The sequence below is a fragment of the Rhea americana genome, unplaced genomic scaffold (assembly GCF_003343005.1).
Source record: "Rhea americana isolate MKP2758 unplaced genomic scaffold, rheAme1 scaffold_19, whole genome shotgun sequence".
Taxonomy (NCBI): domain Eukaryota; kingdom Metazoa; phylum Chordata; class Aves; order Rheiformes; family Rheidae; genus Rhea; species Rhea americana.
Genome location: NW_028186038.1, coordinates 3,127,866 through 3,152,941, shown reverse-complemented (window position 1 = coordinate 3,152,941; position 25,076 = coordinate 3,127,866). Strand labels below are relative to the sequence as shown.

Sequence of the window (25,076 nt, the reverse complement as noted above, 5' to 3'; positions counted from 1 at the left end):
GCCTGTATCTAAGCACATTCTCTTACCCCTTCTGCAAGAAAAGCATACCTCCAGGCTTTTCTCTCCTCAGTTTTAATTGGCCTTACTTTTTCTCTTCCAGTGTTTCATTCATAGCCTTCTCACATTAGGAGAGATAGGAAATCCATTTTTTTTTTCAAAATATTATGCCAGCACAGTAATGATGTATTTGGCAATCTTATTCGGCTGTTTTGTCCTCTGTTACTTACTTGAGATTCTAAAAGACATTCTAGGACCAATGTAATAAACTACAAAACAGTGAAACAAATTCTTGCTTGGGAAATCTTGTTCAAGCCAGCCAGCTTGACACGGAAGTTACACCAGAGCATATTTGTTCCATTCCCTTTAAAATCTGGTGCCAGCTTTAGAATTAAATAACCAGTGTCCTTCACTTTCACTTTTCACTAACTTTTGTTGTGAGAGTGGATTATTTCAGCTGGAAGCTGGAAAAAAAGCCTAGGTCAAATAAGAAAATCTGCTACATGTAGCAGATGGGCAAGGAAAATATGTTTCCTATAAAGGTAATGGGAGAGAGAGAACAATAAAATCAGGGGTCTTGAATTCTGTTATTCATAGTTACCTCACTGCACACAATCACTGCAAAAAAGAACAGAGACGGTCAAGAACACCAGCGGCTGCTGATAGCCCCCATCAGTTTGGGGAAATGGTCAATGATCTGGTAAGTACAGTATAGAAGGAAGGAAGGGTTAACAGACTTTACAAGGAGATAAAAGGGAGTCATGAAAAACAGACAGATACTCAGATATTTTAGAGGGGGTATCATAGCCCAAAAGGATAGTATGTTGCCAGAAGACAGGAAGGAGACAGAATTTGACAAAGTGACACAGAAGAGGAGTGAGAAAGAACAACAGACAAGATCACATACAAGGCAAGTGATTTCATAGCAGTTACAAGGCTTCTGGTCAACATCTTTCAGGGTGGGATGACATGAAGACCAGAGAAAAGATGTGATGCTATGCCCTGCCCAGGTTACAGACAGGATCGTGTCACAAAATGAATCAAAATGTCCACTAGCAATGGAAAAARCCTCCTTCTATGGACTGACACCAAAAGTTAAAAATGATCTGCCTTTGCAGAGTGGGAATCTCAGTCTAACAATTCCATCAACACAAAACAAGATGGCAGTAATCAATTAAGGTCTGGCCTGAAGAAACAATTTTTGGATACTACATTGATTGTTTCTTTTCATAGAGTACTCCGGAGTACAATGCAGCCTGGCTCAGCCTCATGGTAAGATACGCAAGTTAGTACAAGAGTGAGTTAATTGCTAATTACAATTTACCACTACATAATGAAGCTTGACATCTTCATAGCTCAAGGGGTGATGGCAATATTTTACAATAATATAGTGTCCTTCCTAACTTGGCCATACACATACACTGCACTGCTCTCATCTCATGAATGCTCTCTGCAAATTCTCATGAATAAAGTGCCACCAGTTCCGAGCTAGCAAGTAACAGCCAGCCAGGGCAAACATCCTAGTTTCACAGAAAATGTCCTAATATAACTAGGCTCAGATATCTGACAACTTTCACTTGATAATCTGCAAAAAACATAAGAAAAACATAAGCGGTGAAACATGAGCACACCCAAGCAGCAGCATCTCACATCACTTTGCAGAAGTGGATGTTCCTGCAGCAAGTGCAGGGCAGTTCGAACTGGGCTGGAGGACAGGAGCAAAACTCCCAATGGGACTGCTTGTGCAAGAGCACCTTTATGCTGGCAAGCACCTGCTGGTGATTCCAGAGCACACTGCCTTTCACTCCCTCTCCTCTCAGGGCCATAGCTCACTAGGACCACACTAGCTGCAGGAAAAAAAATTAACCCTAGGATTATTCTAACTTGCACCAAATGCCAAACTAGTCCTCAGCTGACTTGGGGAAATAAGGAATACRTACAGGGTGTGCAGTTCCCTATCTCTGCTTCTTCAAGGGTACACATACGGGCTACAGGTCTATACAGGACAGGTGAAGTTTTGGGCTGTCATCTCCATCTTTCTAAAGCCTTCAAATACACAAAGTCTGAAATATTTTTGTTGTTTAACATCCAGCTGTCATCCTGCTCTGCAGCTGGCCTGCACTAGCATGCCACTGTGTGCTTGCCAAGCAAGTTCTCCAAATCCGATCTTCCCTGGGAGCATTAGAAGATGAAAAATAAGAGCTGTCCCAGCCTGGAGTTTAAGTAAGCGAGTAGCTGAAAGGGTTCTTCTCCCAAGAACTTGTCAAGAGCCTGATTTAAATAAGTACCAACAGGAACAAACAATCACTGAATTGCTCCTGGTTTGTCTTCCTTTTATATAGGGGGAACTAAACAGATTTTTACACAAAGGACAGTCCCAAGATCCCTCTCATTCCTCTCCTTCATCCCTTTCTCCTTTATTCCTTCATTTGTAATATGACCGTGAACTAGCTCAAGGATTTGGCTGGGAAGGCCCACCTGGCCCTAGAAATGAGTTGAGAGCTATTCCAGCGAGGGGTGCAGTTTTCACAACACAGGGACAAGTTTAAAAGCAGCAACTGAGCGCTAAACAATACAAGGCCACTTGCTTGCCAGATACGCACCAACATAGTTTTCAACATCGCTGACGTAGAAGGTGGGTGCAGGTACAGACAAACCCAGGCCATCTTTCTTTGGAACGAGGATGGGTTCTGTGAAGCCATTTTCTTCCAAATACTCTGTTGTTAGCTGGCTGCCTGGCACTTTCGCTACTATATCTTCAGCACTAAAAAAGTAAACACAGTTTCAATGGCAAGGTATTTCCATGCCCTGTTGGCATCTTCTGCATTTCACTACTGAAAGCTAAAAATATTATGAATAAGCAAGCATAAGCTGATGTCAGCCAGAGGTCACTACTTGCTGTTGCTGTATGTTTTCTTCAGTGGGTCCCTCAGCTTTTTTGAAACATCTAGAATGTGCTTAGACCTCTACTCTGCTATTTGAATGTTAAAATCTCTAAGTATTGAAGAGAAGCCCCGAACTTTCTGTAGTGCAAATGGATTCTAGACAGCTTATTCTTACCTTCTTTATACATGCCAGCTATGCTATGATTTTTGCATGTTGCTATCAGTGGCTGTACTGAAGTAAGTACTAAATACACATGAACTCTGTACTGACTTGTTTAACATTTGATTTCACATATATCCCTTAACATCCCTTTAACATCCCTTCCTGTTTAACATCTAATTTCATATTCACAGAAATTATATACATCTATTCAAAGTTTACCAAAAGTATTTTACAAATAGCAGTTTTCAGATACACAGAAATATAATGCCAGCAACTGTAGACAAAGACATCTTTTGTTCACTAAATGTACAAATTCATAATAGTAACAATTTTTTAACATTTCTTTTGATAGCTCTCAAATAAATAAATTTCTACTAACTTGAATAAGCACTGCATATGCAAAGCACCTCTAAGAATAAGTCAAAATCTTGGTCTTTGAATAGGAAAACAATAGAAACAAAACTAAATCTTTAAGTCTTTGCAAATTCACTCACCAGAGCTAAAAATCAGTAGTCTCTAATGTTACTAGGCCACRTGTGTTTTATGCTTTTACTCAGACCTGCTCAGATCAGGTATCAAACAATGTTTAGGCAGCATTCTGTGCTCTTTTTAAACAGGTTTGAGCAACTACACAGGAGAGAAAGCTATGGAGAATCAGATCTTGTTATGCTAGATGGCTAACTGCATTCTTATGAACTATGCTAAGGATCACAGTTAATTGCTAAACTTCAGTTATTTGCAAAGTAGGTGTAAAAATCTAAAAGTCATAAAACAATTTATTACCAGGTATGTTAAGTACACTAAAATCTTCTGGAATCAATTCAGTCAACTCAAATGCGCCAACTACTGGAAACTTTTAAAACAACARTTTATGGTGGAAGACCATTTTCTTCAAGTATAAGAATCTGTCAAGTTATCAGTGATCAATGTCAAAGAAATCAGTGTTAAATATTACAATTTAAATATGGCAATATTAAAAATGTTACATAATCTCAAATAAATTGTTTGGCAAATACTCTGCAAATCCCTTTCAGGTATCTGACAGGGCTTCAAAGTGACTAATAAAAGAGCACTTTTATCAAATGAGCAAGTTTATCAAAATCAGTTATTTACAGCAGCAATTCTCAACAGAAGTTCAAATCAAATTTCTAGAATYTTTTTAAGAGTAAAATGTTTAAAATTCAAAGTGAAAAATAACTGTACTCTAAATGATTACCAGTCCTAAAAGTGCTTCAGAAGTTGTTTGTTGCTTCTCCCTCTTTGAAGCAACTTTGCTAGCCAAGAAAATATTTGGACTCTATGGAAATATTTCAGACCTTCAGTGTCATGTGTGGAGAGACCTCTCCACTCCTCTTGCCTGGCACACAGGCAGCCTCCAGCATGGGGGCACAGGGGCGTCACAGCCTTGCTGGAGAGGGAAAATATCGAATGTCGACCCCCAAAAGCATCATTTCCAGGAACCTTTAAGACTAATACGTGACTGCCCTCTTCTGCGTTAGCTCTGAATTACAGTAGTTTTCGCATGGTTACCAAAACTAGCTTGCATGGGGGCTGCCAGCAGGGTAGTGGTGGCAGGATGTGGACCAGCACAAACCAGCCTCTCCAGCACCTACCAAGCTTCCCAGAGTGCTTGGCAGCCYGCTCCATGCTGCTGTGCTGCACTGTGGGCATACATGAGGTTTCTATCTTTAAAGCAAGACCCCTTTTTTCAGGTTCATCAGATTCTGATTGCTGAGTGTTGGGTTTTAGTCTGTGAATATCTGCAGGTTTCATTTATTATCTCTTAAAAGAGAAAAATTCTCAAAAGGACTTTGTTTTACTAATGCCATAATGTAGAGGTCTGAGGTCTGACTATTKCAAGGAATCCTTTCCACACCACACCATTCTTTCTCAGAAGCTTCATTCTGGCAGCAGGGATTTTCTTACGTGTATATAYAAGTGGCAAATAACCAAAATACAGGTCCATACTTCTCAAAATTTGGGAGTGACTCAGAGATACTGAATGTGTGAGTGCGGATCTTCTAATTATGTGCAAACCTCCCAGACATGCAAGCAGAGTACATACACTGAGTGAATATCAGATTCCCCCCCCCCTTTTTTTTTTTATTAGAAAGGAGGAGGAATTCCATGAAGTCTTGCATATCTTTTACTAAGGTGCTGAAAGCATTAATTGGGAACACATCACTGGAATGATTGGGGAAGTGAAGACATTTGCTAAAAAACAGAAGAACTGCTATCTTTTCTGAAAGAAATTTGTCAGTTTAAATGTGAACATTTAAAATTAAATTACATTGCTGGTTTGGACTTTATGCAAAAGCTCAGGTTTTTGGATTCAGAAGCCCTCAGAACCTGCAGTTTAAGAGGCCATTCCAGAATACCTGAAATCATTCTGTCTAGACCTTAATTCCTTTTTATGAAATTAGCTTTACAACCTGCACAGTTGCTCTGTATACAAAAAAAGAAAGGGGGGGGGAAAAAGAAGAAGAAGAGAGAGGGGAAAAAAAAAGAGGAGAGAGAGAGAAAAAAAATGAGAGAGGAAAAAAACAAAAAAGTCTAATCCAAAAATTAAACAGGTCCAAAGGCTGTAGCCAATCAAATAAAAAGACTGAGTCCTAAGTTAAGCAAAATACATCTGTAAGTGCTGCAAACACTCTGCAGAGGTATTTTCAGCCTTCTCCTTAAACAGCCTAGGACCAAAATCTGAAATTAAAAGTGAAATTAAATTCTCCATAAAATAAAGTTTTGTGTTTACCAAGTACAAGTTTCAAGGATTCTTTAAAATAATTAGTCATCAATAATTAAGGATTTATTTGGCTTAGACCTATGTTAAAGATCCAGAGGAAAATCACTCCTCTTAGAAATGGCTGTGAAGCAGCCTAATAAAGCGTGGAAGATGTCACCCAACAATCACCACTATTCATTACTCCAAATAAGAGGGCCTTTGTCCCTGTGGTAACTGAGGATGTCACTGTTCTGTTCRAGATGGAGACACACTTCAGAAATACCTCTGGAATTTTTGAGAAATGGGTAATTCTTTGCCATAATTTGATAGTTTCTTATTCAATCGTACGCTGTAGGGGCCAAACATGGTCTTATTCTTGTGTTCATAATATTCRCTTTTACTGAAGTCCATGGTAATCAGGCTCAATCAACAGCAGACTTTTAATATGGTTGCACAAATATGAAAAAAGGAAAGAGCTTGAGACATTAGCAACAAAACAGTGTTCTCTTAAACTCCATCTCCCTGTACTGTAGAATGCTTTCAGCAAAGATCACGATCAGCTTCCTATGAAATCAGTCACATGCTTTACAATAACAGCACTGTTCACTTATGCAGCTGAAAAACCTACCTTGGAAAAGTACGACTTCGAAGTTCCTTTATAAAGACTTGACTCCCGTTCTGTACAGGCTTGACCTCTGTCGTCTGCCCGGTATCATGCTTATGCCAATTTCTTTTCTTTTTCACTGTAAAAGAATGAATTGGACAGCACCATGTGCTAAGTAGAAGATAATTATTAAGACATCTGATGGAAGGACAGATCTCCATGGCACTTCGTATGTGAGCAGAGAAGAGGGAACCCACACTATGCTACAYTGCAAATTTTAACATTGCTCTTGATTCTCCATTAGACAATTATACTGTAGCCTGAAGATCTATTATATGTGTTCGTTTTTTAACATGAGGGCAACCAGATGGATAACTRCTGAGCTGCACAGCTTCCACAGGTTCCATGCAAACACAGGCTCTGGACATTTTGCACTTGCCAGACTACACACTTAGTCTTTATCATAAAACCTAGAAAGCTACTTTTCTGCTTTTTCAATGTGTACTATAGATCTTTATGAACATATTTATCCTGAATTACCTTAATCTAAAGGTCTGTTCAAAAGTAAGTAGCAGATTTAACATTAATTTTGATGGGCTTTGAATTATAACCAGAATACAACATTCGTGTGTGTGTGTGCGTGCAAGAACAGTGTAAACACAATTTTTAGAACTCCTTATATTCCTAGGTTTTGCTACACAAGCCTAGCTTAAGCCTTAAGTTGACAGGACCAAGAAGAAAGTCCCTAAACAATGTTCCCTRTGGGTGACAGACACATAGGCAAGTTCATCACGAAAAAAGAGTCAGCTGGAATAAGCACAAACAAGTCAGTCAAATGTCAGTGTAGCTCTGCCTTGCCTTTTTGACAGCCTAATAACACAGAACAAGAAAAAATGTTCAGCTTTTTATTTTAGTTAGCTTTATCTCTCTCAGTTGTTCCCACTTTCATATTCTGTTTGGACACGTTYYTTTTTTWKTKWKTTTTTTTRTYCTAWGTGTATATTCATAKWATTWYAAATATAACATAGCAGAATCTTAWTMTGTCACAACTTCCTTTTATTTATTTATTTTTTTACCTTTCTTTTATATTGTGAAACTCAAAATTTTACTCCACAGTCAAGATGTCTTATGCTCTTCTTACTGCTCAAAGCAATTGAGGAAGGAACTACACTCTTCAGTAACCAAGTATGGACAGCATCCTTTCCCCAGTCTTTGCAATGCACACACACACACACACACACACAAAATGCTTTTTTATTAAGAAATGAATGTGGAGGCCACAGCTATAACACATACGGTCTGGAAAATGTTAACTTTGTTTTCTTGACCACAACCCTGGAATCATTCAAGTAAAGACATCTACTAACGAATCCATCCCAGGTTTTGCACAAAGCATGTTGGTTTTATTAGTTCCATGCAGCTCTCCAGCCTAGCTGGATATATTCATTAAAGCTGCTAGTTCTTTACCTTAATGACTCTCAGGCTTAGCGTATTAATTCAATGCTCCTGGTAACAAAGGAAACAAGCCCTACACGAGTACCAAATCTTCCCCCTTTCCTTTCCAGTGACTGCCTCCTCCCCCCTCAACAGATCTGCTCTAGCACTGGGATTCTTAGCATAGGTCCCAGTGAAACAGGTGTGTTGCTTGCCGTAGCAGAAAGTGAAAGAGTTCACCATATAAGCACATTCTTTTATTGTACTTAAGATAGCATGGCATATCAAGAAAAAAAAAAAAAAAAAGCAGCAAATCAGTGTGTTTAAGAAATTCACTGCAACTCTTCAAAAAGCACAAGGAATTATTTCCTTAGGTACCAAGGGCTGGTAGGCATCCACCTCTCTCAGAGAGGCAACAGATACACATCTGCCTCTGGAACTACCCCCAGAAGGAGCAATCTCATGGATTGCAGCAATGGTTTGCTGTACTCCATTACACTACACCAATCAGCAGTTGGCCCATTTTCAGCYGTTCTCTTTGTGTTTCATCTTTACCATGAACACCACAGTAAGGATTAACAGCCATTCACATATGTAAGAAATACTAGCTCTGGACAAAAAAGAATACTTTTTCTTWAACGATTTCAGATTTCTTATTTCTTTGTGCAGAACTTTCTGATCAAAATTTGACCTTTCAAAAGTATAACCCTCTTATCCAACAGATAATCCTCCAGAGGAAAARGGGAACATRTTTTTATAAAAATTAAATCTCAAAAAGAATAGTTCCAGACTTCAGATACACTTTAATGTATTTACACAGAAATGATACCTAGAAGCATCCTGTTAGTTTTTTTACTTATTTTTATTGATTTATTTAAAAATACYTTCAGTCTGATTTTATTTTGCTCATGTCTATGCAATTTAACTGATTCCAAGGGAATTTCTCCTGATGTTCTCTGCTCTAAATGACAGCAATCAAATCAAACTTTCAGACTGTGCTATGTAAGTGACTCAAGTCTGCCTAAATAGAGCACTTACATTTTATTTAAATGACATCAGAAAAATTTTTGTGAATGTGTATAATTTTTCCCAACGAGAAGTCCCAACAAATTTCATTAAATTGAAATGGCTTAGAAYGTCACATGACAGGAAACGATCTTCTGAAATAGTAGCCACTAAGCCACACTGGTAAAGTGGAAAAATGTAAGAAGAGGAAAATGATTTTTAAATTTGACATCTGGAAAATATATATTGTGGAATGTGTGCTCCAGAAATACACATGTATTTTTAAATCCAGACAAGTTGCGTAACAATTGGTGTCTGTGCTTTCCTTTGCTAATCTTGCAATAATTAAATCCTACTAGTGAGTTACTGGCTCTTGAACACTTACACATTTATTATAAAACTGATATTGCTAGACAACTAGTTTGAACATACACATACATAGCAAACAAATGAAACTCATCATCTCAAAGAAGTCCTAGCAGGGTGTAAGTGCAGTGCATGCAGAATGCACTGCATACAAAGCTTGACAGAATGAACAGAATGAATGCATTAAGTCAAGCTATTCTTCACTTCATCTTATTGGTCTTTTAAGTTTTCTAGCCTATTGCACTCCGCAAGGAGGGGCTACAGGATAACAGCCTAATTTTTACAAGGATCTATGATTCAGTTAGTTAATAGTGAAAACTGTTATACATCTTGAGAACCTCTGATCTTACAACTCACCAAAATTCAAGGTAAGGTAATCTAGAACGAATGTTTAAATATTCCTGCAAATTTTTACATTCAACTACTTAAATGATTGGTCTGGTACATCATTAAACTTTCTGTAATGCATTTGTAAGAAGAAGAAAAAAATCATATTATTGAACTGCAAAATGATATAATGGTATTTCTACCACACTGATAGCCTCATGTATTGATAAGACTATACTAGTGACAGTGTTCTGAAACAGCACTTTCTGCAATGCTGTACAATGCAGATTGTGAGTGACGTACTGCCAAAGTCAGATCTTATTTGGAATAAAAAGAAATGAATAGCCAAATCTACTTAAGATATTAAAAGTTAGCTGATGATTCAACTCTCCTTAAAATAGTTCATATATTAAACTTGCAAATCTTTTAYGAAAACAACCACTGCTTGAATTCTAACATTATGCACCACTATCTTTTAAAGAATTCATATTTAATTCCTGATTACAGACTGTTGCTACATCTGTCTGATTTTTTTTTCCCCCTCATATTGAAAAGTAGATGCCTTTCATCATTTATAATTCAAAGGAAAGTGGAAAGAATCAAAGCATCAGATACATTTCAATGTTATACAAGACTCTCAGAGGCCAGAAATCCTATGCTTTTTCTTCCACACCGGGTCAATAATAGCCTCAGAGTATCTGCAGTTATCCCCTCCCTTTTCAACACAAGCCATTCTACTGGTAAATTGTTCATTTTAAGACGATTTGTGGTTATTTGTTTGACCGATTTCCAGTCCATTTGTCAGAAAACTTCCAACAAACCATTAGAAAGACTGATCCATTTAAATCAAAACATTTTGTGGGGATGTATTGATTTTGTTAAGGCTTTCATGACAAGCCACTTGAGTTTTTTTGCCAGCTCACCCAATTTGTGGGTGTCTTGGTTTACAGCAAGCTGTTAGCAGATGACCACTGGGGAGACAGGAATAACTGCTGCCCATTCAGGTTTCTAAGTCAGACTTCATTTTCAGAAAGCTCAAGTGGAAAAGGGATTCTAATTTTTCTCCCAAAACAAACTGTTCAGACTCCTCCCCTTTCCTACCATAAACTTCTTCAACATGAATTTTMAATGCAACACAGAAATAATTGTTTGTTTTTAAAATAATTGATATTYAATGCAACAGAAATCTGCTTCTATCCATCTCTTACTTCTCACTGAAAATTAAACATTATGATTCTTGCAACTACTGGGCACAGTATGAGCACCSTATCCTTCCCCTGTATGTTGCCATAATGTAGCAAAAGAGCGAAAACCTCCACATCATTGTTGCTTATTTATGATAAATGGCTTTCAAGTAAAGCATTTTTTCCCCCCACAGTGATTGGTTTCTTTCCCCCCCCCCCATTGTATAATAGAAAGAATTTTTGAATTAATCTGACCTCAGCAAATACATCCTACATTTTTTTCCCTGACAAAACTCCCACTGAGATCAACTGTCATTTTTACTCAGGAGAACTTTTGCCTGTGAAAGAACTACAAGAATTGGCACTCTCAGTGCACCCTAAAATTTTGACTGCCACTGAAATAGCTACAGTTTTATATCCAGGCCAAGCATAACATACTGTTTCTTATTCTTCTTATCAGAAGACAAAAACATTATGCAGTTTCTAAAAACCACTGTATTAGAAGTAGCTATCCCTGCAGAAATTTTTCTAGTGCATAGTACTAAGCATCTCATGATTTTTAGTTTCTTGTGAGGAAGAAAGTGTTATTATCATCTCACAGATTGAGGACTACAGTAGGACAGGTAAAGTGACTTGCTGTAGCTCACACACACTGCCTAGRGCTAGACTAGGCAGAGAGTTGAATTCAGATCTCCAGAATTCCAGTCCATGTTTTTCTCTCCCAATCCCCAACACCTATTTTASCTCACATTTGAATACCAGTTGTTATGACATAAGCTATTTAAATGTCTCTCTTTATTAAAACAATAAAAGGCAAAAAAACATTTCTTTTGCTTAAACATAAAGAATCTATTATCTATATGAGGACCAGCCAAGTAAGTATACTTACAGGTAGACTTTCCRTGGGTTTTCTCACAATTAGGACAATGATAGATGTCAATATCTGGTGCCTCTTCTTCTTCAACACCCACACAGCTGGAATATGTAAAGACAGTAACTTGAGCCCATTTCCAAACATGCAAGCACATAATTAATAACAAAAAAATCCCATCAAGCTGTGCATTTAATATGCAGCTATGTTGACTGCTAAGGGCTACAACAAAGCAAAGCTTAGGTGTTTTTCACATACATACAGTCAGATTGATTTTTTTGCAGCCTACATTCCTGATGCAGTGCTAAAAGAGGTGTCATTCAGAAGCTAKGAAGTACCAGCTTACTGGGGATCTCCCTCAAAATATGGCAGAAAGTCCCAAAGAATTTCTTTTTCCCAATCAGAGAGACAGTTTGGCATCTACATGGAGTTCTTCAAACACCATCCAACATAACCTAATTAACAAAACATCTTCTTTACCAAGCATGTACAGACAGCTGCTAGGTCCTAGAGTAATCATGGCAAGCTATACCATATGCCAGACTTCTGTAGGTTCCACCTCTATTACAATATAGGAAGACAAGGAGAAAAAGAAGATATATGGCTCACAGCACTTCTGGCTACCAAGAAGATGGGTTGTATCAYGGCAGCTGCTTAGAACACCCACTGAGATTATTTTGGATGGCACAACATATGTAACAACACAGTGCAGCCTGTGGGCACGCTGTGTGAATGCAATCCAACGGCAGAACACAGCACTGGGGAAAAACAAAACTAAATTGCAAGGCAATGAAGTATCCAAGATAAGAAGTTGTTGCGCAAAGTACCGAGCAGCCAGCCAAATAATCAAAGTGCAGAATGGCACTGTTCCCTCAGAAGGAGCACAGCAAACAGGGCTGTGTTCCTGCTTGTTCTGTCTGAAATGGTCCAGGCTGCAAGGCACATTTGCAGCACAGAAAAAGTTTCAGCTGCCTTACAGAAAGMTGGGTGCTCTGCGATAGAGCCATGCCTAGAGAGCTGTATGAGAGCTCAACTAGACAAAAACGTCCAAGCGAAGCAACAAAGACAGCTTCTCCTTAATCATATGCACAGACAAGGCTACATTACACCATGGTATGAACAATCTTGGAGTTTTTCTMCACTCTAAAATGCCTTTGTAGTATTCCTGGATTAGCAAAAAAATTCCATTCTACCCGGCTTCTGCCAGAGGAAGGGTGTGTTTGTGTGTCATGGAGATGTCATCTTCATACATGTGATAGCGTTTAGCCTCCTCATATCCCACCAGCAGTGCACCGTGGTAGTTAGTACAGGAAGACTCCAATCCACGGTTCTCAGTGGCTAGTTCTGATCCACAGAAAGCATGGGAGTGAGCATGTTTGGTTTTCTTCCATGGACAAGGCAAGAGGACGGGTCAATCCTGTTAAGCAACAGAAGCATTCTCAAAGCATTCTCACTGGGTTCAAGCTGTTGCTTKGTGTCCAAAATTATACATAAGCAATTAGACAAATTAATGTGGGCTGGGTACATCAGTAATTACTAAACATGATGGTCTAGGAGCAAGAAGGCCCTAAACTGCTGGCTGTTGGAAGATAGGAAGGAGCATTAAAAGGAGGATTGTGTGTGATCATACTTGCCTAGTTCCTATATGCTTATCTATGCATTGCTACTCAACACTGTTGTAAACCATCTACCTGGCTAAACAGACCTCTATTTATGACTTTTTTTGTGTGCACACACAAACACATTTGCATGGTTGGGGCGGGAAGAATTTCTTAGAAAAACTGAGAGAAGAAATACATAACCCTTAAAATTTACTGCGACCCTCTATTTACAAAGGTGGGTGTGAAATCACTTCTGAATCAAAGTTACGCAGTGATGTGTAACTCTAAGGATAAAAAAACAGCATTAACAGAACTCATAGTGAGACTGCAACCAAGCTAGAAAAAGCCAAGTTAGCTAAGATATGGAAACAAATCTTTTTATAACCAMTGTAAATGGTTTATCAAAAAAAGATGCTGCCAGATACTTTGTAGATATTTTTCATTTTGCTGCAGCCTGTACTCACACTAGTGAGAATATAGGACTCAACCCACTCCAAATTGAATTGGACACATTGAAAGAAGCTCTGCAATCAGAACTAGAGAAATTCATATATTTCTGAGTCCAAGTTGCAAAGAGAGCTGCAGCAGTAGCACTGCTAGTAAACAGGATATTATTTCTGAATCATGTAAAAGCAACTGCAGCTTTGGCTGTTGTTTCCTGTATTAAACGGTTTCTTGAGAAAATACAAAAGTATTGGGTCTCCCTAAACAGACRGCATGGAAAACTGAACAATAAATCTACAGATAGGAAAATCAACAAAACAATCCAGTCCTTAGCATCAAGAATGTACAGACAGTAAAATATCAGATTAAGCCCTAGAAAATTTAAACAAACCCTGGCAGATTAGAACAAGCAAAATAGACTGTAGAGGATTCCTCTACCCATAAAGCTGCATCAGCTGCTTATACCACTGGATTCAGCTTGTCAAGCTTAGTAAAGGTATGGATTAGGCTCCATACAAGGGCTTGAAAAGTCTATATTTAGCTAAACTAAGCAGATGAGACCCTTGGGCACTGCATAGATTGCTACAGAAGGAGGCACAAAAGCTACTGGAATGGGCAAAGGCTTCAGTGTGGTGGGAGCTATTGTTCTGAGAGCAAGTAAAAATATTTAACTAGAACAAAATGGGAAAGTAAAAATAACTGACCTCATACTCAAACTGTCCTCTAAAAGATGTAGTCAACTTTTCCAACTACAACAAGAGTTTAAAATAAGGTGTGACCGTTTACAGCTAGTAGCAGCCCAAAACTGCTGTCCTCACTGTACATTGAAATTACATGTACTGGCTTTCAAGTGATCACTCAATTGAAATTCTTTAGCTGATCTTAATCCTAAGTGTGAACCACTTTGTGCCCCCTTCCTTCAATGAACAGAGCTTGACTCAGTGGGTATTTCCACAAGCAGAACTGTTTGCAGGCTTCCATGTGCATATAGGCACAAAAATGTGAATTTCCATAGTTAAAGACATATTGATACAGACTATTCTTAAAGAATATTTCTATCAGAATAGGAACAAGGATTTCCTGCTGGGCTGCCATCAGTTTCCACAGCAAATTTGTGCCTGTGGATGAGAAACACATGGAGACTGCAAGCCCTTGGCAGTAGTGTAAAGTCCTGGAGTGGTCTCCTAGGTAATTTACAAATGCATCTTTTCCTCGAGGTGATTCAATTAACAGTTAAAAAAATGATAATAATAATAAAAAAACATTTTTCCAGTGGTAGAAAATCATCTCATCTAAATTGGCTGAGCAGTGCTGTCCTTTCCCTCAACCCCTCCAAATTCCAGCACAAATGGTGCTGGAAAAATATATCTATTTTTTTCATGAGAATGCTCCACTTTGGCCCTACAGTTTCTTTTTTCAGTCATTTGCCTGAGTGAAACACAAACACAGAAAAGGCTTGAGTCAAACATTTGACCCCCTACGATGATCAAAGGGGTTCATAGTTAGACAATGAAGGATCACGTGCAGTGTGCTTGAAGCAGCCAGCTACAGGCCCTGCTGCGGTGATTCGCACATTAATCTGTCAGTATGAACCCTGAGCATGCTACCATCAACACAGAAGAACTGGAAAAGGCTCTCAAAAGCAATTATTTGGATCTGCTGACGAGATAAAAATGGACATAAGTTCAGCAAAGGAACTGCAAATCTAGTATTGAGGCAGAACTTACAAAAGCACAGTCTGAGCTGGAAATAGGCTTGGGGAACTGGAATCCTGGCCAACATCACAGGACTGAAACAGCTGCCTGCCTCCTCACAATCTGTTCCTGCTTCCAGAGGCAACAACTGCGAGGGGCACGCACACCAGGAGCTGGCCTCTCTGAGCCCTACTCTCCTGCCAGGAGGCAGGGGAGGTAAAGGGAGGTCAGGACTGGCTAGAAGGGATGCTAGGGGGGAAGGCTCGCACAGATCAATGGAAAATGGAGAAGACTGAGGCAAGAGACATTGCTGTTTCATAGACCTGGAAGGGAGAAGCTATGGAGAACTGCTCCTGAGAGGGAAGGATAGGCAGGGAACAGAGCACCAAGCACCAGGAGGCAGAAGTGGAAGCAGTCTTTTGACCAATKGCAGAAGTATTCATTGCCATTTGTGTCAGTGGCTCAAGAAACAGTGTCAGAAAGCCTGTAGATGCCACAGAACAGTATGATGATGTCCCAGCAAAATCCCACTCTGCTGCAAGAGCTCAGAAATCAAGGAGTATAGCAGTTACTCTACAATAGTCTTTTGAAAGATTGCTGAACATGTGATCCTGTTTGCATAGCAAGGTCAGCCCACTAACGCCTGCAATTTGGTACTCAAATATGTATGCAGGCACAAACTTGATGTCCTCTCAGAAAGTATCTACAGATCTCCCTAACAGTTCTCACTGTCTATGAAACACCTCTCTCTACTACTTTTTAACTGTGTGACAGAAGTTTTGCAGGGTCAAACACATCCTCCTTGGGGAAAACATCAGGTGCCCAAAGCAAGTTTGAAAGGGAAAATTAATTGATGAAGGGCAAAGAGAAGAGGAAARAAAATGCTCCCAAGATGTCCTGCAAAGACTTTCATTCACTGTGAATCAGTATTAAGATGTGAGAGGCTACAGCAATAATATGTCAGCTAGGAATCAGGGAAACATCTGGTGCTGAAGGTTTTGATGTAAGACATGTAAGACAAAAAGACAGTACAGACGGGGAGAGAGACAGAGACTCACTAATGCAGCTAACAAATACTATTCTACTTTTTTGCCCAACCTGTAGAAAGCTTGTTCCACAGTTTTGCCCAAATGCACTGAAGATGGAATCATAGAATTGGTAAGGTTGGTAGGGACCTCTGGAGATCATCTAGTCCAGCCTTCCTGCTCAAGCAGGGTCTCATAGAGCATGTTAGACAGAGTCGCATCCAAGCGGGCCTTGAAGATCTCCAGAGRAGGAGACTCCACAACCTCTCYGGGCAACCTGTGCCAGGGCTCTGTCACTCTCACAGGGAAGAAATTCCCCCTCACRGTCAGGCGGAACTTCCTGTGCTTCAGTTTGTGCCCGCTGCCTCTTGTCCTGGCACATGGGACAACTGAAAAGAGTTTGTCCCCACTTCCCTGACACCCTCCCTTCAGGTACTTGTACACATTGATCAGAGCCCCCCTCAGTCTKCTCTTCCCCAGCTCTCGCAGCTGTTCCTCACAGAGCAAATGCTGCAGCCCTCTCATCACCCTCATAGCCCTGCGCTGGACTCTCTCCAGTAGCTCCACGTCTCTCTTATAAGACATTAATCATTGAATATGACTTTCAATACGATATTAATCATTGCATATAGAAGAATATCTTGTTGGAATGACTTAAAACAACTGAATAGCTGATTTTAAAATGTTATTAAAATGACTTAACTCAGGTTGAGATAGTGTAAAATTATTTTGATAAGTAAAACAGTACTACTGATGTATTTCAATTTTACCAAAACTGTTACAGGCAGAAAAGCCTTTGATGTTGTAGCTAGTTAGACTGATATATCATTTTACAGTGACTTAAATAAAAATTAGTGCAAACAGAAGCATTAGCAATCAGAGGATACAAATTACATTATTAGAAACTCTGCCTTTTGCTGCTTTAAAGCAGAATTGCTTCTGTGTTCACAGTTCAGAGATGTTCAAGTTTCAGTATTTTGACAGTCGGTGACATTCCTTTAATATAGGCAACAATAATAAAAATGTGTAAACTGAACTCTTCCGATACTATGAATGTTTATGAGGACCTCAATTTGCAATTTTTAATGAGATGTTTTAAGTAATTTTAGGAGAAAATTAATTCATGTAATATATGGTGTATTAAAACCATTTAATACTCACTAACAACCAGAAGACAAGTATAGAAATATATCAAAAATAATACATGCAAACCAAAAGCAATTTGAAGAGAAATAAAATAGAAAATAGTAATATGTAAATAAAACAGAAGGATTATGTGTTATTACAGAATTAACCTATTAACTTTTGTTTGATGTCATCATTTATCCACTTCTCCCTGAGGAGTATAAGAAACTGCTACAGGATTACACCTTTCTCACTAAGTAGATCCTAAAATATACTCTATCTACAAAGAAAATCAGTTCAGTTACACCTTTCTGCAGATAAGGAATTTGTCAGACACAGGATTGGATGGATTTGCTCAGATTACCCAGGAGGCCAACAGCAGAGTCGAACACAGAATACAGGTTTTCAGAGCTCACTGCTGAGTACCACAGTATACATAGCATCCATTGTCAAATGCATTGTTCAGAATCTTAAAATTTTGACTAGCAAATAGATTGCTGGATTGTTACATTTTGTGCATTTATTTTAAATTCCACTTTCAATCTTTGACATTGAACATGTTGAAACCTTAGAAAATGTTAACACTAACAAAAAGTGACACCTCAATTCTTATTCCACACAATTACATACATACTCTGTTCTCCTCTCCCTGATTCATTTGTAATCCAAGTAACTTTGAGTACCAGCACAAACCTGGGAGCTGCATTGCGTGGATCAGTAAGTTCTTCACACTTCAGTAACAGCTTTCATCTATTTCACGAAAGTGAATTTAGACACCCAAGGACAGCTTTGCACACAGGGTATATACAGCATTTCAGGCACATGAAGACCCAACAGAAAAAAGTGGGGGCCCACCTCTGCCATGTTCTCCAATGAAGTCAATGTTGTTTTTCTCATCAGTATCAATTAGGAGAGGCTTTGGCTCTACATCATTAGGAAAGCCTCAGGCCAGGGCATCCTGACTTACAGAACACCTGAGCACTAAACCATACTCATCTACAGGAGAAAGGCTGCAATGTCTGTCAACACTTCTCCTAATTTTTCTTGTGTCTTAAACAATTGATGACCAGAGCCAAGGTGGAAGCCTAAGAAYGCAGCTCTTACCCTCAATGCTCCTCTCTTGTTGCCAGCTTACCTTTTCTCTGCCATTCAATGGTTTACTCTTCTGTATCATTCATCATTCGTTTTCTGTACCTGATTCTGTAAGAGTCCCAAAGGACTCCTAAACAGGGTAAGGCCCTGCAATCTTCTCCTAATAAGACTGTGGAATCACCACCCCTCAAGGTCTCTGAAGAGCTCAGACCACATCAGATATAAAGATAAGCCTGAGAAGGTAAAGATAAGCCTGAGAAGGTAAAGGGCCTATCAGGAACCAAGGGGATAAAATAGCTATGAAGGAGTAGATGCTTCTAGGCTCTGAGCATACACTTTGATATCAGAGATTACTTTGTTTGCCAAGTTAGGTCATTAGTAGGACAAACTAAGAAAAATAAAATATGGAAACCACAACGATGGTATTCTCTAAGGCAAGTGAATGGTAACTAACACAGCAGTTAGCAGATGGGCCAGAGTTAAATGACAGTAGTTTTTCGTATCCAAATCATAGCATCTGGAAATGCAACAGCCAATATGGTGGAGGCAAGCTATATTAAGAAAACAAAAGAAAAGAAAAAAAAGAAAAGAAACACGTAGTTCCAAGAGCAGTGAAACTAGTGAAAAGGATTGTTCTATGGATTTGAGTCTCATGTATTGTGGCTGTTACTRGGTGAACTCTTACCAGAGCTCTTCCGTATATGTTCTCTGGTGTCTAATGAGAAAACAGACAAGATTTTCCATAAATAGGAGGGTTTGGCTCATGTAATCAATCACCTAATATCACAGAACACRTATGAATTTCTGAGACCTCAAGCCTGCTGTCAGATGTGGTTAAAGCTAAATAGTGAGTTGAAAAGTCATTCTGGGGATCAAAGACACATATAAGCATCATTTCACTCGAAAATGCAACAGCAAGGAATGGTAGGAGCAATGCGTGTTAAGTAAGGTCTAATTGCCAAAATGTCTAATACAAATGCCTTGCTGAATTAGGACCTAAATGAGAGAATCCTAGATATACTGGATAGCTAGTATTTCATGACAGGAGGCAAAAGTGGTTCTTCTTACACATACTCACCTCTAGTGCACAAAGAACTCATTTCAAAACAAAAGGGCATCTGTGGTGTCCCCACTGGGAATAACACTAGACAGTAGCTTCAGCAACATGCAAACATAAAGGCAAGCAAAGCACAGGAAAATCTGCAATATTCTAGTCTGCTATGTATGAATTAAAAACAAACGAGGAGGAGGATTTCTGAAAAAGTTATCCTAGTGGGTTCAGCGTCCCAGTGCCCTGCAGTATCTCATGCCTCTAGACTGCAGTGACGTTGCCATCTGCTGTCTTCCTGCACCTAGCCTGAGCCTGCAGCACACCCCACCTTACACCTATTTGTCAGATGGTTGTAGGGGCACCCAGGGGGGACACTGACAGGCTGCTTCTGTCAATGGGACACTGACAGGATTACAGCAGTGCACCATGGCAACGCAGAGATAACAGGATGCTGCACCATAAAAATGAGAGCAGAAGTAGGAACCAGGAGCTTGTATCCTACATGTTGTTATGATTCTCTTTAATCCCAAATAAATTATTCAATTGACTCGATTTCTCCACTTATAAAGCAGTAATATTAATACCCGCCTGATAACCTCRAAGGCTGCTGTAAGTATAATTAACTAACATTTGCTCTGTGCTTTGAAGATGAGAATCTGCATTATAGTGCTTGGTAGTGCTACCTATACACAGATCGTTTGCTTTAGACGTTAGTCTCTGCTGCTTGTAAGTTATCTCGGAAGAATTTACAAATAAATGTTTTCTTTGTGACACTATCCTCTCCCATTTCACAAATCCACATGGTTTCACATGTACTAAAACAAACTAAAACTTACACTAGAATTTCTAAAATTTTGGGCATAAAACTACAGTGCTTATTAGAGCTCAAAGTGAATAGACTGGAATTGTCCTCTATGGAGCAAAAGTTTGGTGCAGTTGGTGGTTTCTGCAGAGACAAGAACACTTCAGCTGCCTGCCAGCCGCATCGGGCAATGTCAGCATTTCCCTGCACTGCCCAGGAGTGGTGCTGTGTGAGCAGCACAGAGTAGCATTTGGCATGTTTTATTTTTGCGAACCAAACAAAAAATGCCCCTGTTTACATCCTMTAACCTCCTGGCAATAGAAACAACTTTAAGCCAAACATACAGTGTATCTGAAACAAGAAGGATTAACCTCATTTAGCTTACAAAAATATCTTTAAGGGAGTTCCTTTCTGTTCTACGAACTGTGACAATGTTCCTAAAATTCAAGAGGTTTGAGGAAAAAAACAGGGATAAGCTTCAGGCAGGATTGTCAGCAGGAGCTGACACACTGTTATGTTATAGTATCTAAGGGAATGTAAACCATGGGCAGGCAGACCTTGAGTGTGCCTTAGTGGAGAAATGTCCAAACAAATATTGCCATCAGGGTACAAACAAGTACATACAGTATATACCAAGAATACTCCACCAACACAGAACATGTATTCCAGTAACTCCAACAATGTCCACGGTTCAGAGTACATGCCATGCCCATTAAAGCCACAAAATCGTTCAAGTGCTTGGGGGCTGGAGGCATGATATTAGGAATGTTTCTTCCAACAGCATACGCTACAGAAGGCTTTATTCTAGCAAAAGGCACAACATCACTGCCTTTCTGCTAGAATACTTCTAGGCTACTTCTGCAGCTTCCTCCCGGCTGTGTGTTGTTACAAAGTATGCACAGACTGGAAAGGCAGTGTAATGTGCTACAGTCGCTTTATAAGAAGGGCATCAGGCACAAGCRCTGCCTGACAAGGGGTGTCCAGGCAGGATTTAAAGTCAAGCCAGCACCCTAGAATATCCCCAAACCAACCTTCTCCGAGACTTCTATCAAAACTCTGATGAGGCAAAGTGGACTGCTGTGCTGAGATCAAGAGGGATGCCAGAAAAGTTCTCCCTCCTGAAATATGCTTCTCCATTAATTTGAAAGGCCTGAGCCTACTGTCCCTTGAAGCATCCATGGAGAGGGAAATGCCATCTCTGAGGCATGCGGGAGGGACGTGTATCCATTTTTATTTTATTTACTACTTGGGAATTCTTGGGGTGTGGAGGGTGTTGCCTGCACTTTTTGGTGTTCACACTGTACTGGAAATTAATTGCTTGCTTATAAAGCAGGTATCCTTTCATTTTAAAAAGAGGAACAGACTAAACCCGTGTTACAGTCCAGTACAGAAATGCAAACTGCATTGTATTACAGCAAGTAGCTGCTCTCACTTCTTCATCCCTGCACCTCAGCCAGTTGTACAAGTTTTCTGTCTTGGATAAACTTTGTTCTTTCATTGACTGAGCCATGTTTTGCAATTTTTTTTTCCAAATTTGTTTGCAGTTGTGGTATGTATCAGAGAATTAGCACTTCAGGAGAAAGCATGAATTACTTGACCTCTATAAAACTATTTGTAAAAGTGAGTGAAATCAGGACCTTCCTGAAAAACAAAGGTTACAACCAACTAAGCTAGCTGWGTACTATTTTTTTTTAATTGCAAATGACTGACTGAGCATGGAGCTCTACAAATTGCAAGGAGAGTTAAAATAAAAGTAGGTATGGGAACAAAAGCAGATATTGTGAACTTAAATTACATTTATAGGATTACAGATTTTATGCAATCAACAATATCCAGATTGTTGAAGCCTGAGTCATAAAACAAATTTTAAAACATCATAAACAAATCATATTTAGCAACTGAGACTATCATTATAGAATATGTTTCTCTAAGATACAATAGTTTCATCTCTATTACACTGAATAGTATTAATGATAATCTGTCCTCCATTGTTATCTTTATTAGCAGGTTACTTCTTGGTGAAAAAGACTTCCTGTTTTTTTGAACACTAAATATCTGATCCATTCACTGAACTCCCCAGCAATTTCTGTAATATCAAGACATTACAAAGGAAACAGAAGTTCAGTCCATTCCACAAAGAGTTACTATTTGTAAACGCTTGKATTGCTGTTATACATAGATATAAATTGTTAAACTATTCCAGTGGTTTAGATGCATAAAACCCATTTTCAGCCACTATATTAAAAATACTATAACTGAGATTCTTTTAAATTTACAGGAAGGAGACGAGTCCTTATAATAGATTGCATTACATGCTACACCACTACTTTAACTTAAAAACATATTAGAAGAAAAATAGTTATTTTTCACACCAAAAGAAATGTTAAAAATTGATTAAAAAGGGGGGGGGTTCCTCTTGAAACAGGCAGCTGAGTGAAACTGAGAAAGGGTGTAATTTTTAAAAGCACCTCAGAAGTCACTTAGAAGCCAAGGTTTGWTCTTCATTAACAGTATTTAAACTCAGAAGCTTGTAATCTGCAGTGTTAGTTTTTATATATCCTTCAAGTGATCTCTGTCTGATTCTTACTAAATTGCTGGTTCCAGTWACTTGCAGAGACTGTGAGTTTTGCAATCCAGCCAACCAACCAGGTGAAAAACAAACTTTGCACATATCAGTTTTGCTCCTGACACCTTTCAGTCTCTGTGAGCAGCCTTCTAGTTGTTTCAAGAGCAGAGAGAAAAGCCAAGGTAATTCCAACTATCCAAAAGCAGACTTACAATGAAGGCCTGAATGCCACAGCAAGAAACACCACAGAAGCCAAGAAGCGATCCCAGTGAGGTCGTGGACTGCCATCCTAGCATAAAGCACAGTCAGTTGAGGCCCCTCACTGATCGTAAGCAGCAGACCATGCCCATGACTGCTGCAGGGGAGGAAGACCAGTAGTTCCTCTTCACATAACTCACAGGGGTGGGGGTGGGGGGAATAGGAGGTATTTTTCTTGATTCCAAGTTCTAAAAAAAGTTTTTATAGTTTTGCCTGATGCAAGCTTCCCAGCAAACGCCTGACATCAGCAGTAAAAGATCTTTCAAACATCTCCATTCCACCAGAGACGGATAATGCCAGCCTCTGGGGTTTTTGGTTTGTTTTTTGTTTTTTATATAAAAATCTTTTTAAAGGTCAGGCCTGTTTTCACAAGCAGCTCACTTTCCTCTTAAACATGTAGTTAAGAATGGAGTGAAACAGAAAGTCTACACGGATTATAACGAGGGCTTCAATTCATGTTTTCTTACTTCATCCCAGCCATGTTGGGGGATGCGGCCCTGCAGCCTCCTGCAGGGTGTCCCAGGACACGGGCACTGCTCCACAAACAACAGTTATTCACCTGATCACACACAGGTCACGAGCCAAGTTCCTTACAGAGCACTGCACAGGTTTGGCTTCATTTTTCTCGTCTTTGATTGTAAGATTCTGGATCCTGCTCTGGTCTCTCTGGACTCCTCCTGAGGCACAAAGGACTGGAAAATGGCCCTACATGCTCAGCTGAGAATTCACCCAGCACAAGGGCATTCCTGAGTGCCACAGAACCAGCCTACATAACTCAGCTTCCTATGAAGGAAAAAAWGCGCTCATTAATGTATCAACAAGACTAATTTAATTTTTCTTTCTTAACAAACACACAATTCTCCCAGTCAGAGTAATGCAGAGAATTGTCACCGTCACATTTTTAACGCATGGAAAGAGGGCTGCAGTCCCCATGGGCTGCTACAGAAATGATTTTTTAGCTCTTTTAATATCATGTTTAGCAAATGTTATTATTTAAAAGTGGTTTGCCAATCTTCCCCAATCTGTGGAGTCCTATGTATTTTCCTGCAGACCCTCCTAGAGGAAATTTAAGCCTACTGACATCAGACTTGTCCTTTTTTAAATCAAGAATCTATTAAAAAGAAATAATGACTTCAAGGGGGGTCCCTCAAATATTCTGAATTAGAAGACTACRTTTTCAGACACCTGGCACAAAAAGATATGAGGAAACTTTTGCAGTCTATTGAAATGGTCTAGTTTTCAGACAACTGATCTAAGCAAGYAGGAGCAACTCAAAACCTAAAACTTTAATTTAAAATTTAAGCCCTCAATGATTTCAACAATACTGGCACTTCTGTTAAGGTACAAACATAGCTAAACCTGAGATTACAGCGCCCTGTTTTTTAACATAACTGTGTAAATATGCCCTCACCTACTCAATCTGGATGTTCACAGTGATTCTGTGTGGTCCCATGACAGTTGTAGAATAAAGTTTGCCTAACAAAATTCAGACTTTGTAGATATCAACAATCTGTCACATTTACTTTTGACACTGTAATACCCTTTTCTCCCCTAACAAATCATCAAGATTTGAAGTTAACAATTGTGCTGTGTTAGTTTTATTTCACAGTATTTTCCTAGTACAGTCCAAGACTGTTTCTTCGTTGCAGCAGCTGTCTAGCATTTGAACACAAGTCACCAGGCAGTCCACACCTTCCTGCTGGCCCTGCTCTTTCTCTTTTACATGCCTAATTCCTTGTCATTACAGGAGTCAGCCAATATCACTGTTCTCACTCAGCTAGCAAGAAGGCCTCGAGGAAGAGCTAAGAGCATATTTTACAAACATAAAGTTGCATAAAATTTCAATTTTCCTGGTTCTGT

General features: G+C 39.3%; 1 protein-coding gene across 3 annotated transcripts in view; it reads right to left on the bottom strand.

The window, feature by feature from the left end:
- PHF2 (PHD finger protein 2) overlaps positions 1-25,076 on the bottom strand; it is a 98,568-nt gene that overhangs the window by 41,410 nt on the left and 32,082 nt on the right. For all 3 annotated transcript variants that reach the window (XR_014895527.1, XM_085302399.1, XM_085302400.1), the window contains exons 3-5: positions 11,577-11,662; positions 6,396-6,510; positions 2,601-2,761 (exon numbers count right to left, since the gene is read on the bottom strand). Coding sequence is in view for 2 of the 3 variants with exons in the window: in XM_085302399.1 (XP_085158525.1) it covers positions 2,601-2,761; positions 6,396-6,510; positions 11,577-11,662 (362 nt within the window). In the remaining variant the exon portion in view is untranslated. The remainder of the gene's footprint in view (positions 1-2,600; positions 2,762-6,395; positions 6,511-11,576; positions 11,663-25,076) is intronic.